Here is a 15,319-nt window from a genome sequence, read left to right on the forward strand (position 1 = left end):
CTGAGGTCCGCCTGCGGGGTCTGTTAGCAATTCTGCGTTAAACAGTAAGAACATCCACAGAGTCTCTGGACAGATTTTCTGGCTCACGCAGAGAAGATGAGTTGAAAGTCAATGTATATCTATTGCTGTACAGGAGAAGAGTGAATCCCTGCTCTCAGAAGCTCACAGTCCAAGCTGGGTATGATGGTGCATGCCTTAAATCCCAGAACTTGGGAGGCAGAGACAGGCAGATCTCTGTGAGTTCCAGACTTGTCAGGTCTACACAGTTTTAAAAAGGAAAAAAAAAAAAAGAGCCTACTGCTCAGTTGGAGACTCAGATAAACATGCTGGATGTTCAGTGGTATCTGTCACAGAGAACCCAGGGTTCCACATCCAGAAATGAAGAGGGCAGAAGATCAGGCTGAGAGTGACATGGGCAGAAGAAGGCTGCATCGTGAGATTCAATCATAAACACCAAGGGTATTATCAGAGGAAATAAAGAAATGTTACAGCATCTCAAATAGTCTGGGTAAGAGCAGAAGTGAGTGTGTGTGCACAAGTGCACATACGTGTGTGCATAAGCATGTTTGTGTGTGTGCATGAGCATGTATGCCTGTTCATGTGCATAAATAACTACCTTGCTGGTGATCCTTGCTTACCTATAGTCAGAAATTTAAAAACTTTCCTAAGTATATATGTGAAAAACTGTTCCTCTTAATAGTTGCCACACTTGGTTATATTAATTACTCAGTGTCTGTCTTTCTCACTAGTCTCTTTCTTTTCTTCCTTCCTTCCTTGTTTTGCTCTGTTTTTCAAGATAGGATTTCTCTGTATAACCCTGGCTGTCCTGGAACTCACTCTGTAGACCAGGATGGGCCTCAAACTCTGCCTCTGCCTCCCGAGTTTTGGGATTAAATGTGCATGCTGCCACCACCACCTAGATGCCTCTAATTTCTTAAAGGCAGGAATCTTGTCTTGCTTGCCATATGGATCTAGCACTTAACATACAGTTAACATAGCACCTTATCAATGTGTCAGCAGCTCTAGAATGGCTCGACTTTATAAAATTTGGTTCCCTCAAAATCCTTGAAAATTTAGCACTATTTCCCTTACTTTTCATAAAAATAAGTAAGAAAATAAAGGTCAGAGGCAGAAAATTTAAAGCAACTCAACAAATACCCAGAGCTTGTAGACAGAGGCCTGTGTCCCAAATCTGTATCACCTCAACTCCAAAGCCCAACCTCCCACCTACTCCATAGGCTACCTTCTGTGCAAGTCGGCCTCTCCCAGGAGTCTAGAGACTGATGGAATAAAGTGAAAATTCATATCCAGGGGCAATGGAACCACAGAAAGCTTCCTGCCATTCAAGTGTTCTGGCACCCTAGTTTTGAATGGATTTTCTCTAGACAGAGGACAACTTAAATATAATCAGGAAAATTTTCCTTCTCAGCCAGGCAAACTTTCCATTTGGAAGTCTGAAGGAGGAAAACGAGGAGAAACAAAGAGCATGGGCAGAGCCGAAGGGAATGCTGAGTCTGTGGATGCTGCTAATTAATTCAAAAGATGGAATCAGAGCAACTTCAGCACTGGAAACAGAGGTGGATCCGAGAGGTGCAGGCTCTGGCTCCGGTCCTTTGGAGCTCTTTAATTAGCCTCCCAGAACCTCAGCATTCCTCTTTGAATAATCCATATTTCTGGTTATTTATTCAGCTCCCCACTGCTACACATTACGGGGCCATATGCTGCAGGAATTCACCACTTCGGGTCTGCACTCAACCATCCACGGACACTGGCAGTTCAAACCTGTAAGAAGCTTAGGGGAAAGTCCCTGTAGAGTGGAGCTTTAAGCTTAGAACACCCAGAAAGCTAAATGCTTGGCATGCTGTTGCTTGAGAGACAGTGGTCATTTCAATTGAGGACAGGTAACAATCTCAAGAAAGGAAAGCCAGAATCAGCTCATCAGTACTCTCGCCACACTTTAAAAAACAATTTGCTTTTAAAAGCCAATTTCTCAAAAGAAGATTTTCAGTCAGTCCAAGGTCTAGGATACACTGGATGACAGGTATACCTCAGCCCTCCAAAAGCCTTTTACAGAAATAGAATTTTAGAGATACGGATACTGATAAATCCCAACTCATTTAAAACACAAAACTGGTCATTGTGGAGTTCATCAAGATAATGAAACATTAGAAACAACCTCAGTGTCAATAACAGAAGAATGCTGTGAGTGGCCTGTGTTCCTCAAGTAGTCACTGCCTTCTCACAAAGATTAAGTCACAGAATGACAAATATCATGTTAAGTTAAAAAAATATGAAACATTAGGGTGTGACGGGATTAAAATGTCAAAACAAAACAAACAAAAACACCTACCAAAATAACAATAAAAAATAAAGCAACAACAGCAAAACCTAGAAGACAATATCCATCCAAAGACAGACTACGCTTGGGGGACAGAGGGGTATCTTAGCTTCTGACACTTAACAAATACAGTGCCTAACAACATTCTAACAGGAAACAGACTGAATGTCTACAGTTTAAATTACACTTGATAAATATATGTCAAAGCTGTAAGAAATTTTCACCAACATATCTCTTTGTTCAGAGCTGCCACTGCACATGAGTAGAGGTTTCAAGATGACCGACCCTGGCTCAGTCCCGTGCTTCTAGGAAAATCAGAACACTGCCCAGCATCTCTCAGTTTCAAAGCTGTCCCTAAGTGGTACTCCACTCTGGCTACCTGCTCAGAAACTCTAGTTCCCTTCTCAGGATCAAACATTCTCTTGACCACATTTCTCAATAAAAGTTATCGAAACAAAGCATTTCCCCCCTTGTTTCCAACTTTAAGATCCTGTGGAGTAACTGAGAGGGTGAAGCAGTGTTATCTTTAAAAGAACAGAGCAAAATAAAAAGATACATTAAAGAAAGCACTAACCCCAAAGTTCTAACCATCCTTCACATTTTCACATTTCCCATGCTTAGGTTTACAGCACATGCAAAATTTATTACTGAATGAATAAAAATAAATATTTAGCTGTCAACAGCAGAAATATAGATAGAGAAGTCTATGGAGGATACAGAGAAAATTGAGCTAAGTTTATAGATGAACAAACCTAAGATTAGAACAGTAGTTCCCAACCTGTGGGTCATGACCGCCAAAGGTCATATAGATTCTTTGCATATCAGATGCTGATATTATGATTCCTAGCAATAGCAAAATTAATAGTTATGAAGTAGCATCAAAAATAATTAAATAATTTTATGGTTGGGGTTACTACAACATTAAGAACTAACTGTATTAAAGGGTCGCAGCATTAGGAAGGTTGAGAACCACTGGTTTAGAAGGTAATGCTTAACTTTTCCCAAAACCAACAGAACAAAAGAAGGAAGAAAGACATGACTCTTCCAGGCAGCAGACATATTACCAACTTACCCCAGAACACAAATAATACACATCCTTACCCACCACCCTCATTTCAGAACAGATCAGACTCATTTAGAAGACATCCCCAAATGAACATCATTCGGGATGAAGGGGAAACTCAAGTGACTAAAGGACACAGTTACACATCCTAAATCCAGGCTAGCAGCGAGGGGCAACGGGAGCGGCACCAGTGAGGAGGGGAGGCACACTGACAAGCGGGCCTGGAAGCAAACCTGAGCATGAGGTTCATGAGCTGAAGGCCCTCGCCCTTCAAGAAGCGCTCGCGATTGGAGCTGAGCATCAGGCAGGAGCAGAGCGCGTCAAACAGGTTCTCCATCATCTCCTGCTCCTCTGCTGTGCTGGGGTTGTGTCTTTTAAACACCTGCCAAGCAACAAGAGCAGGAAGGAGCCATGAGCAAAGACCACTTCATCAGTCACCATCCCACAGTTTCCAAAGTCTGTCTGTTGTGAAAACCCCACCAAGGAAACAGAACTAACCCTACAATGTAGCTCTTGCCAGGTCCCAGTTTAGAGAAACCGAGTTTACTGATCTGTGGGCACTAAATACATATATACCAGTTCATATAACACTTAGCTCTCGGCACTGGATCCATGAGTGACTGACAGCTTCAAGGAGGCAGATCAACAAAACAAAACAGCACCCCTCAACCCTCTTCCATTGTGAAATATGACAGAAACGGACAAGTCTATAAAGGTCACACCCAGTGAAAGAGAGACAGGGGACACCTCTGAAACCATAGTTCAGGTCCAAAACCATTTCTGGCAGAGAACCCCACATCCTTGCTCCTGCAGAATCTAACCCACCAGCTCTCCTTTCCTTCTAATGTGTCTATAACACAGAGGGGCCAATCCTATCTCATGTGAAGAGGTGCTTCTTCTCAACAGAGCTGCTGAACCTCCTCATTCAGGAGTAGGGGCTCAAAATCCCGGGAGTGGGGGGAATCTGGGCAGTTCTGCATGCTAGAGCTGAGCAAAGGCCGGGAGAGCCTCTGAGCTGGGCAGGTGGTCCCATACATCTACCATCAGTGATTACACAAGATAAGGCCCGAGCACCTCGTGGGGACTAGAAACAGCTTCACACCACAAAGCTCTATTTTCAGGGGGGAATCTAAGTCACTCTGGGCTGGCACCGCAGGGAAGCTGTATGCAAACTGCCATCCCAGACACTCAACACTCTCCAGCCTGTATCCAAATGATCTATTTTCAGTGCTGTTTTGGACTAACACAGATGAGTTTTGTTAGGAGAAATCTTGACGGCATTTCCAGAATGCCAGCAGGATAACATTTCAACTAGATTTACGTTTCTTTCACCGAGCAGACGGCAGTTTCCGATTTCTCACTCCTGCCTGCGGTGCGACAACCTCCTCTACTGCCCCCACGGCCTCAAGCCCACTGTCCTGGAAGTGGCTCTCCCTGAGCTCATCTGGAGCCTAAACGAGCAGACTCCTTTAGGGGTGACCCAAAGGGGAAGGAGGGGGATGTTGGGAGCAAGACAGATGAACACACTGGCTTTTTCTGGCCCAAAGACATAGAGGACAGCTCGCTGCCTTTGGGTGAACAGTCAGGAAAGGCTGCACCAGGTTCATGGTGACACTTGGTCAGAAAGAACTAGTGACTAAAGGAGGCAAACCTTGTGCCACCAGTGTGACCTCCAGCCTGCCCTGGTGCGCCACGTGGCTGTTCCTTCCCATGTGCCCAGCTCCACCCACTCACAGCAGGCCATGGCCCTTCCTGGCTCCCAGGAAGCAGAAAGATTACTCACGGATAACTGCTGCAGAAGCACATCGATCCCATCCAGCTCTCCCAGCAGCTCCCTGTTTTCTAAAAGAGGAAAATAGACGAAGAAAAAAAAATGAAGCCAACTGTCAGATTTTAAAACCGTCACCACTGATCCATCAGCCAACAAAATCAATACAGCTTGACAGAGCACAAAAGCTGCACAGAGAGCGAGTGGAGAATCCAGGCGATGCCGAAGGCCAAGTTCACCGGCTGTGAGGATACAGCCGAGCCCTGGCTCTATAGGAGGGAGCTCACCATCATTGTCCTGGAGCAGGATGGCCAGCACTTCACTGCAGTACAGCTTGTTGGCATCAAAGGGCATCTTGGCCTGTAGCAAACAGGAATAAGAAAGCCATTGAGGCATCTTGCTCCCTTTCTAAGGCAAACTATTCGCCCACTAGAGACGAGGAAGTTAAAGGAAAGGCAGGTTAAGGGGGAACATCACCTTGCTGCTCTCAGAGACTAGATGCAGGTATTCCATAGTATTTGGAAGATGGTCACAGTAGCCCTACACAGCATGCTTAATGTACCCTCCTCCATGGAGCCTACCTTGCGCCCATATTTTAAGTCTAGAGACTGTGTATGCCCAAGGCAAATAAGAGAAAGTTTTGAACTTTTAAGATTAAAACACATGAAATTCTAATTTACAAGTTATAACCACAAAATGAGGCTGTAAACAAGCTGATATATGATCAGAGAGGTTGAGAAGAAAGCAAGTTCTTGTACAGATTAGCTAAAAATATTTATAACGAAGTAGCTCCTTTTGGAATTTTTTTAATGTTTAAAATTTAATTTGAAACCATAAACCTATCTGCTTGTAGGCCATAATCTGCCTACTATTTAAAAAGGAAACCACATTAAATATGCAAAAATGTGTTAATATTTTAATACCTAAATTACTACCCACAATTCTTCCCCTGCTGTGTGCTCTGCAGCTTGAAGACTCAGAGAGGACATGTCCACTGCGGAGACCATCCTTCATGGCTGTCTACTTACTTCAGCTGCAAGACTTCAACATGGCACCATCTATGGCACCCTTGGTGAATGGCGCAAGGCTCACTGGAGTTATTTGTGGGAGCTAGCTCCTTGAGAGGCAGGCCCTCAGACAAAGACTTTAGTCAGCACAACCCCTGCTTTGTAGTCAAGGTTTTGACAGGACAAATAATCTCTGTGGCTGCAGAGGGCAGTGCACATGCTCACACTGAAGCTAGCACTCCATCACTCTCGCCATTCACAGGTTGTTTGAACACTGATTTTGTACTTAAGGAGGAAGAGCGGCGGCGTCTAATCAAGCAATAGCCAGAGCCATTTCAGTTTTCTGTGCACGTCTTCCTCATCAAGCCAAAGTGCACCCCACAGGGTTTCAGGAGGGCGGCTACATCTGACCCATCTTGGGTGGTACACACGCTGGTTGTATAGTATGCTCCCCTGGCAAGCTGGAGGCCTTATTCTAAGAAATCTGTGTAGCAGTCGGAGCTTAAGTCCAGTTCATGGCATGTCTACCTGAAGAAAGATGGTTTCAGAAACTCAAAACACTGGAAAGTCAAGCAGTGGCCATCTCTGTCCAAATGGAGGCTTCTTTAAAAATATAAAATCTCTTACTCAAATGACTTAAGCCTCCAGTGTTGCAATTAGCTTTTAAATTATTTTAACAGCATAACTTACATGTAGCTTTTCAAAAGCTGGAGTATTTGAAACAATGCACCCTTAAATAAAGGAAGGCCAATGACCAGGCCACCATATCAATGGTCTTTCTGGGCTTCCATGCCTCTTGTCCTAGTGGATTTTATAAACTTCTGCCTCAAGGTTAAGAGGGAGTCTTTCTCTTCCTTTCAATAACAATTCCTGGGCCCCTGCTATAAGTGAGATAAAGTAAGCACCACAGGCAACAGAGGTGAACCCTGTTCTCCATAACAAAACTTACAGAACTTGCCACTACCCATGTGCCACAAAGTCTGGCATTTCCAAGTTGAGCTGAGGTAACTGGGTGGGGGATTGAATTCCCTGCAGGCTATGTTGAGATTTTCAGCTAAAAGCGGGTGACACCTGACAGCTGCGGGGCACTGCACACTCCTTTCTTCTAATGACATCACACCTTTTGTTTTGTTTTGAGACAGGTTCCACCTGGAACTCACTCTGTAGACCAGGCTGGCCTCGAACTTACAGAGATCTGTCTGCCTCTGCTTCCCAAGTGCTGGGATTAAAGGTGTGCACCATCACCACCCGACTATGACATCATACCTTTGTGAAGCTAGGTTTGGTAGTTGCTATATGAAAATCAGTGAATAGTAGATGAGCAGGAACACTCCATTAGTAGTGACTGGAACATTTAAGATGAAATCTATGATGCTTTTTTTCTAATGTATGAGTGTTTTCCCTTCAAATAGCTATTGAATTGCTAGGATATGGATACACAATAAGCCCTCTGTATCTAACTACCTAATAAACCATCACGGTAAAAACAAAATTACTGAGACAACAAGAACACCAAAAACCAGTAACAAGATCTATGACCCAAGTAAAGGTCTTCATCTGTTTCTCTACCTATAAAATGGAAATTAAAACAATATTCCTGGGATATCAGTTAGGGGTACTTGCCAGGAAGTCTGACACCCTGATTTTGATCCCTGGACCCACACAGTAGAAGGAAAGAAATGACTCCAGCAAGTTGTCCTCTGACCTCTACATGTAGACTGTGGTGTGCACGTGCACATAAATAAGTAAGCAAACATGTAATACATTCTTTAAAAAAAAAATAACCCTTCTCTGCAGAGTTACTGTGCGAACCACGCAGGGTAACAGGAAAGCACCTGAGGCACAGTGTGGACTGCGGCTCCTGGCCTGGACTCAGAATGTGTGTTAGTGTCTCAGCTCTAATTACCACCATGACAGGCTCTCGGGCCATGACTGTGCTCTCTGACCCAAGGTCTCCTACATGGCCATGTCTTCCTTCCGAGGTGGCGGCGCCGAATGAGCGCCCTTAACAAGCACCCAGCACTGTGCCCCCTACTCCTGGCGTTCAGGAGGGCTCCAGCTCCTGCTCTCTGCCACCATAAGGAATCTCCAGTTGACCCAAAGTTTAAAAACAACCCAAACCAGAATTCTATCACCTTTTCCTTAAAACAGAAACTCTGTTACTGAGAAATTGGCACAAAGGAGAGATCAAATCAAGAAACCAAAATGTTTAGACATGATTGCTCCCAGCCCTGAGCTGCAATGTGGAACCAGTCTGAGGCAGCTTGGCAAGAGAAGGCTGCTTTGGAGAGACCCAGGCCCAGCTGACAGGCTCTCCCACCCAACCCACTTTCATGGGGCTCTCTCCTCACCCGAGAACTGGGATAGCCGCATGCTTTCGGCAGAGCTGTTTATGTGGATTAGAGACACACATGCATGGACCTAAGAGTTTTTTACATGTGCTGGGCAATTAATACATGAAAGTCAGTCCCAGCTGGGGAAAACATAGAGATGATGGCAGTAATGAAACCTGAAGTTGGGCAGGTGGAAAGGAGAGAGACTAACTAACCCTTCATGTCTAGCCAAAGATAAAATGTACCAAGGAAACAACTTCTGTTTGAATCTCAGCTAGAGATTCCACGATATAAACTGCCAAATAATAAGATATTTCATCAGAATGAGGAAGCAGGAGAGTCCAGGAGAGTCCACTAGGCAGGTACCATCTCTTAGATATTACAGTAAACCAGGGGGACCGGGAGCTTGCAGAGTTCCTCCATCGAGGACCCTGGTGATCCTAAGTCCTCCAGCAGTCAGAGGAATTGCAGAGTCAAGCATAGGTTTGTACTCATGGACGAGCCCTGAATAAAATTAAACTTCTCCTTGTGCGTTATTGCTGCTTTTTTGGAAAGTAGAAAACAATTATGCTACCACCCGCAGCCAGAGGCTGGAGGTTATATCTCCAGTTCACCTGAACACGGGTAGGGGTGGGGTTCAGCCACATTGCCAGTCCCTTACAACTGTCAAAGCAACCTCTGGGGCCAAGGAGCTTGCGTCAGCCAGCCACACTGGCCACTTAACTTGACCAGTTGTGAATAGATTAGCTTGTGCTGAATGTGGCAATGGTTCCTAGGATGTTGATTTAACTGGAAACTCTGTGGGAACCCTAACTTCACTTTAGAAAGCCTCTGGTCTGGGTGTTATTTTCAATAGTACACAGTATTCTAACACTTGCAGCGCCCATGTTAAAACTGATGCAATGTCTCTCCTGCCACAGACACTGCTCACTTGCTAATCCACCTAACACCATTCTCCGCAGTGGGTCTCATCCTCCTTAGGACAAATTAGAGGGGGTTCATTTGGTGGATGAAAAAAGCCCCATGCTGCTAGGCTACCAGCACAAAGCGGTGCAATCTGCATCTAACATGCCTGCCACCAACTGCCCCTCAGTGAGAATTACTGAAGGATCCCTAAATAAATATGGATCATCAGTCAAAATGGAGGGTTTAATCCAACAAGGATTCTAGAATTTCAGCTCTGAGATTTTTCCCATCCATCAACCTAGCTTTAAAGATTAAGTACAGCTGGGGAGGATCTAAACATCTGTAAGAAACTGTAAAAGAAAAGACTGAGGGAGATGGGAGAGAGAGCCAGGCCTGGGGTTTCTATTTAGGATATCTGAGGTAAGGAAGTCAGCTGGGTGATGAGATCACCTTTACTTCCCAAATGAAGAAAAGGTGTCCCACCATGTGTGGTACAATTGTGGATGAATGCTGGAATCCAGACCTGCTAACCAGGAGAAATCCATCAGGGGATGATTTTCAGAAACCAGAATGGTGGATGGGCTGGAGGCAAAGCAGTGCCATGGGAGGCCCACAAGAACACTGCTGGAGGTGGGGGGTTAAACCCCAGCTCCAGCTCCACCCGGGTCGGTTTGGGCAAGGCACTTAATATCTGGAGGTCTTGACTTTTAGCTACATATCCACAATACACACTTCCTTTCAAGTCTAAGAATGATGTAGGCTATGAAAGAGTAGGGACTCAAGCTGTCTCACAGTGTTTACGTATATTTAAAAATACAGAAGGAAGAAAGGTACTGTGTCTGCAGAGACAGGGACATAAGCAAACCAGAGACCTGACATTTTTAGTACAAAGGGTAAGCAAAGGAGCTGTGCAACAGGTAACAAGATGGACGCTTCAGAACTGAGGAATGAAAAGGCCAGACTAAGCCAGAAGCGGTCTTAAGCAGGCAGGCAGGTGGCCTCTGAGGCAGAGGAGTGTGCATCACGGCAGGCCGATGGACAGCCACTGACAAGGAGCAGCTTCCCCACGGTAGCAGTCTGGAGAACGAGGACGGGAAAAGGGCTCCACTTTCTAGAGCCCAGCAGATCTCAGTGAGGGGCAGACACTAAAATCACACAAGGAGCATTTCTAGAATACTAGCAGTGGAACCTGAAACGGAGGATGTGCTGGCTAGTTTGTGTCATTGAGGAGAAAGCCTCAGATGAGAAAACCTCCATAAGATCAGGCTACAAGTAAATCTGCAGGATGGTTTCTTAATTGGTGATTGATCAGGAGAGCCCAGCCCACTGTGGGTGGTGTCACCCGTGGACTGGTGGTCCGGGTTCTATAAGAAAGAGCAAGTCAGTCAGCACCATCCCTCCATGACCTCTGCATCAGTTCCTGCCTCCAGGTTTCCTGCTGTTGAGTCCTGACCTGACTTTCTTCAGTGATGGACTACAACATGTAGGTATAATCCAAATTAACCCTTCCCTCCCTTTTTGGTCATGGTGTTTCATCATGGCAACAGTGACCTAACTAGGACAGTAGAGCTGGGCTGTATCCAGGGGATATGGTTTTTAAAGCTGCACTAGTGAGCTCAACACAACCCCTGCTAAAGGCCCTGGCGCTCTCACATTAGTCTTCAGTAACCTCACAGCACCAAAGAAAACAGGCCAGACAAGTGAAGCACCACTGGCTGTAGCCACAAGCCCCTAAGGGAAGGCAGGCTCAGGATGTAGCCCAGCTAGGGCTGTTTCCAAGGCTGATGCTGGTGAAGAATACAACTGCACCACTGTCTTGGGCTGGGGAATCAGAATTCATGGCTTCTTGATGGCCACACCCTTCAGCCTGGCTTGCTTTTGTGAGCATTCCAAATGTTCCACCCAGCACAGGGCTTTTCTAAGGGGACTTGCTTCCCAGTAAAATAACCACATAGCAATTTAATGTTTAAATACCGGAAACCTTGAAAATGGTTTTAGATAGCAACAAGGCTATTCCTGTCCTGAGGATTATACAAATTTCTATGCCCTAAGGCAAAACTCAATAATAGCTTGCTAAAACAGCAAATGGTGTTCAGACTAAACACCCAAAGGTCTCAATTTCTCTTCCTATATAACCAATTCCAGAAAAAGAAAGAACGAGCAAGAGAGAAACAGAGACAGAGGAACGGAGACAAAGAGAAAGACACAGAGAGAGTGAGAGAGAACAAGAGAGAGAGAACATTATTATGGCAAGTTTGAACACTTCAAAGGACAGAGGAATTTTAAAGAATGATCCTTAAATTCATTATTAAGTCCCAAGGAACTGAAAAAACTTGTCCTGACTTCACAGAGAGAAACACTGTTAGATTATTTTGTGTGTTTTAAGGTTGGGACCATAAATTCCATCAGCAGCCCAGGGTCCCGCTCTCCATCCCGTCCCGTTCCGTCCATCCATTTTGATTCTCTTCTCCTCCACCACTCATTCCCTAAGTGTTCCAAAGACTTAGAAGAGGGGAACACATACTGAATACTAAGGAAGTAGGTGGGAAAGGAACCGTACAAGGATTAAGTGCACTTTGAAGGCAAAGAACATCCAGACTCAGAGTCCAAAGGGAAATGCAAAGAAAACAATGTATGAGTTAGCTACCTGCTGAATACAGGCTGAAGTGGGAGGAGGAAAGGGCTTGCAGGGGGCTCAGTGCATTGTGCCCTTCCTGGCAAACGTGCCTATCTCCACTGATAGGACCAGCTGGCCTTAGTATGATAGGTGTGTGTGGGTCTATATTGCAGTTTAATGGGAACCAATGTGAGTAAGGCTGGAAAAGACCTAAACTATCAGGGCAGAACCTTCCCCTTAGCCCTGCCAAGACAAGAAGAAGGAGCCTGACCTGATGCATCCCAGACTTTTTGGATAAGCCATGATCACTTCAACAATCACTCCTCCTTAAGTGCTCCTTCTTACCTTGCTAGCTGAGGACCATCATAGTTGCAATATAAGCTGCTGCCTCAAGCTAATAGCTGTGCCCTCCTTTTCTCATTTATTCTACGGAATAGCACTAATTGTTAAAAAAGGTGGTGACACCATGCGAAGAAATAGAATGAACCCAATAGACATGAGAACAAAGGATACAAATGTGAAGCTAAAAAATGTATGCGGATAGCTATACTATTGTTTTGAGGCAGGTTCATATAGCCCAGGCTGGCCTGCAACTTGCTATGTAGAAGATGACTTTGAACTTCTGATCCTTTGCCTGAACCTCCCATGTGCCCCCATTAAAGGTGTGTAGAGTCTCAGTACCCACTGAACTACTACCCCGAGCCCATGAATGACTATTAAAGAGTCAGAGCCAATATACGTGTTCTTTGACTTTAAAATCAAAATTAAAACATCATAGCATCAGTTTTCACTTACAAGTGTAAAAAGAACCTTAAGTTTGATAATGCCTGGTGTTGTAAGGGAGCAGCAAGGAACCTTCTCACAGCAGTGGGGCAATCTTGACAGGTGACAACTTTGCAACATATACCTCAAGTGCTATGCAGATACCCTTTGGCCTGACCACTTCACTTCTGGGGTTTATCACGCAGATAAGCCGAGATCAGTGCATCAGAATAGTATTTGACTGCGATACTCACTGCAAACTGCTTACAACAGGCAAAACTTGGGAATGGAAGTATTTAAATTAAAATTGAGAGCTAAGGATGGGATGAAGCTCAGTTGTTGGGATGTTGCTGAGCATGCACAAGGCCCTGGGCTCAATCCCCATCACTGCATAGATTGGGCAGGGTGGCACACACCTATAATCCCAGCACTTGGAAAGTAGAAGCAAGATTAGAAATTCAAAGTTTCCTGAGTTACAGGCCAGCCTGAGCTCCATGAATCCCTATCTAAAAAAAAAAGAATAATTTTGATATCTTTGTCCAATGGAACACTAGGCATTCATTATTAGTTCAGTGAAATAACAATTTGCATAAGGAAACATTAAATAATTCTTTTAAGGTCACACATACAACATTGTCTCCCATCCATGTACAAAAAATTACTGAAAGAATATATACAATAGATGGTTTTAAGAAGCAGAACTCAAAAAAATCTTTTAAAAAGGGGGGAAGGGGAAGATAAGCAACAAAAGGGGGACCAGAAGCTTCCCAGACTAGACCATATGGCCAAGGGCTGCCAGGCTCCATCAACACCTTGGCCCCAGTGACACCCAGAGCCCAGACGCATGAGCGGCAGTGCCACCGCCCCCCTTACCTTCAGCCTCTTCAACAGCCACTGCAGGAGCCCCTGCTGGGCAGCCTCTGTGCACATCTCCGGCCGGAACTCTGCCATGTTTTCCACAATAGCTGGAAGAGAGACACCAGTCACTGGGGAGGGCATCTCTGCTTCCACCTGCGGCAGGCTTGCTTCCCGCGACAGGCATTTTATTCTTCTTCCCACTTCCCTGCGTTCCTCCCAGCCAGATGCGGTGTCACTTTTACATTAACCAGGGAGTTGCTATGGCTTTTTTCTTCAGTTATGTTACAAGTAAAAGTCAACTGAAATGATGGAATTCACAGAAGGGATGAGGGACAGGTTTTTATGCTAATAGAGCAATTCTGGAGCAAAGCATGAAGAGGGGTGGAGAGCGGCCTAGCGAGGCCCACTTAGTCCCAGAGGTCTGCAGTCATGGACAGGGCAGAACCCTCCGGGGCAAGGCAGTCTCTGCCTTTCTAACTTCTCCATTCTAGTGTTCTCTCTCTCTCTCTGAATCATGTGGAAACCAGAACACTGTCAGGGAGGTGAGCATGATCTTCTTAATTGAACAAAGTAATGTGTGCAAAGGGGAAAGGCCATGCCGGCAGGGGTAGCTGCTAAGTTCCTGGAAGCAAATAATTGGTCCTGTTATCTTCTACGATAGTCAAAGTGTGACTTAATGGGAAAATTAAAAATTAGGAGGCAAGGGAAAATGCTTTCCTTCCCCTCAGGGCCCCTTTACTTCCTATCTTAGAAGGAACTGGTCACTCTCACAGCTCCACTCATCCTCCACTGGCAAAGGGTGCCTAACTTCAGCTCCCTTGCAACAATTTGAGGCCCTTCCTCCCAGCCCCCATGATGCTCTTGTCACCAGCACTCTTCTCTCTCTGATCTGGACCTGCCCATCAGACCGTCCTAGCGTTAGCCATGTCTAACTCATCCCGATCTGTTCTAGCTGCCAGCACCATGCCTGACAAACACTGGGCACCCGGGGAGGGGGCAGGGGTGAGGATGAGTACTGTAGTAGATTCCTATGTGGGAACCACAGATCTTCCAGACCCATGCTTTGCCCATCACACCAGGGCCTTTTAAGCCAGCTAAGCTTTCAATGTTGCAAAATCCAGCATTAGGCTAACAGATGGTAATGCCAAACTCTGCCTCTACACTACAGCCATCCCCAACCACAGGCTGTTGTGTTCGCCTCTCTTACTCCCTGGGTGCCCATCTTCCCTCTTCTTTACAATAATCCACATTGAAGAGTCTAGAACTGCAAGGGAAATCTGCAGTAAACACAGAGGAGCCAGGAGGGAAACTAATCTCATGGAAACTCCTGCTTCTACTCGGCCTCCTTCACTTCTGGAGCTCTGCTCGCAGAGACGCCACAGCTGGCTTTACACGACGGTGGCCAGTGTGAAAGCAGCGTGCTCAAAGGCACAATTCTAAATAGGCCACCAGCTCGGCAACTTTGCAAAAGGAGAAACTGGAGAGATTTGAAGGAAAAGGGAAAGAAAGGGACTGTAGAGGAACCCACTGGCGTGAACAGGACACAGGGGTGGTACTTCAACTCATTTAACAAAGTCGTGTGGCTGAAGAAGACAGGGAAACATTAGCTCTCCCCAGGGCAAATGCCTGTCCTGTAATGTCCATGGTCCTACAGACATTGCAGCTCC

At 45.4% G+C, this 15,319-nt stretch overlaps 1 protein-coding gene across 1 annotated transcript in view; it reads right to left on the reverse strand.

Moving 5' to 3' along the window:
• The window catches only part of Ctnnbl1 (catenin beta like 1), a 167,977-nt gene that overhangs the window by 81,313 nt on the left and 71,345 nt on the right, over positions 1–15,319 (reverse strand). The window contains exons 7-10 of the mRNA XM_085697114.2: positions 13,668–13,759; positions 5,457–5,529; positions 5,185–5,243; positions 3,635–3,783 (exon numbers count right to left, since the gene is read on the reverse strand). Of these exons, the coding sequence (XP_085553240.1) occupies positions 3,635–3,783; positions 5,185–5,243; positions 5,457–5,529; positions 13,668–13,759 (373 nt within the window). The remainder of the gene's footprint in view (positions 1–3,634; positions 3,784–5,184; positions 5,244–5,456; positions 5,530–13,667; positions 13,760–15,319) is intronic.

This window comes from Myodes glareolus, chromosome 10, assembly GCF_982192425.1.
Source record: "Myodes glareolus chromosome 10, mMyoGla1.1, whole genome shotgun sequence".
NCBI classification, from domain to species: Eukaryota; Metazoa; Chordata; class Mammalia; order Rodentia; family Cricetidae; genus Myodes; species Myodes glareolus.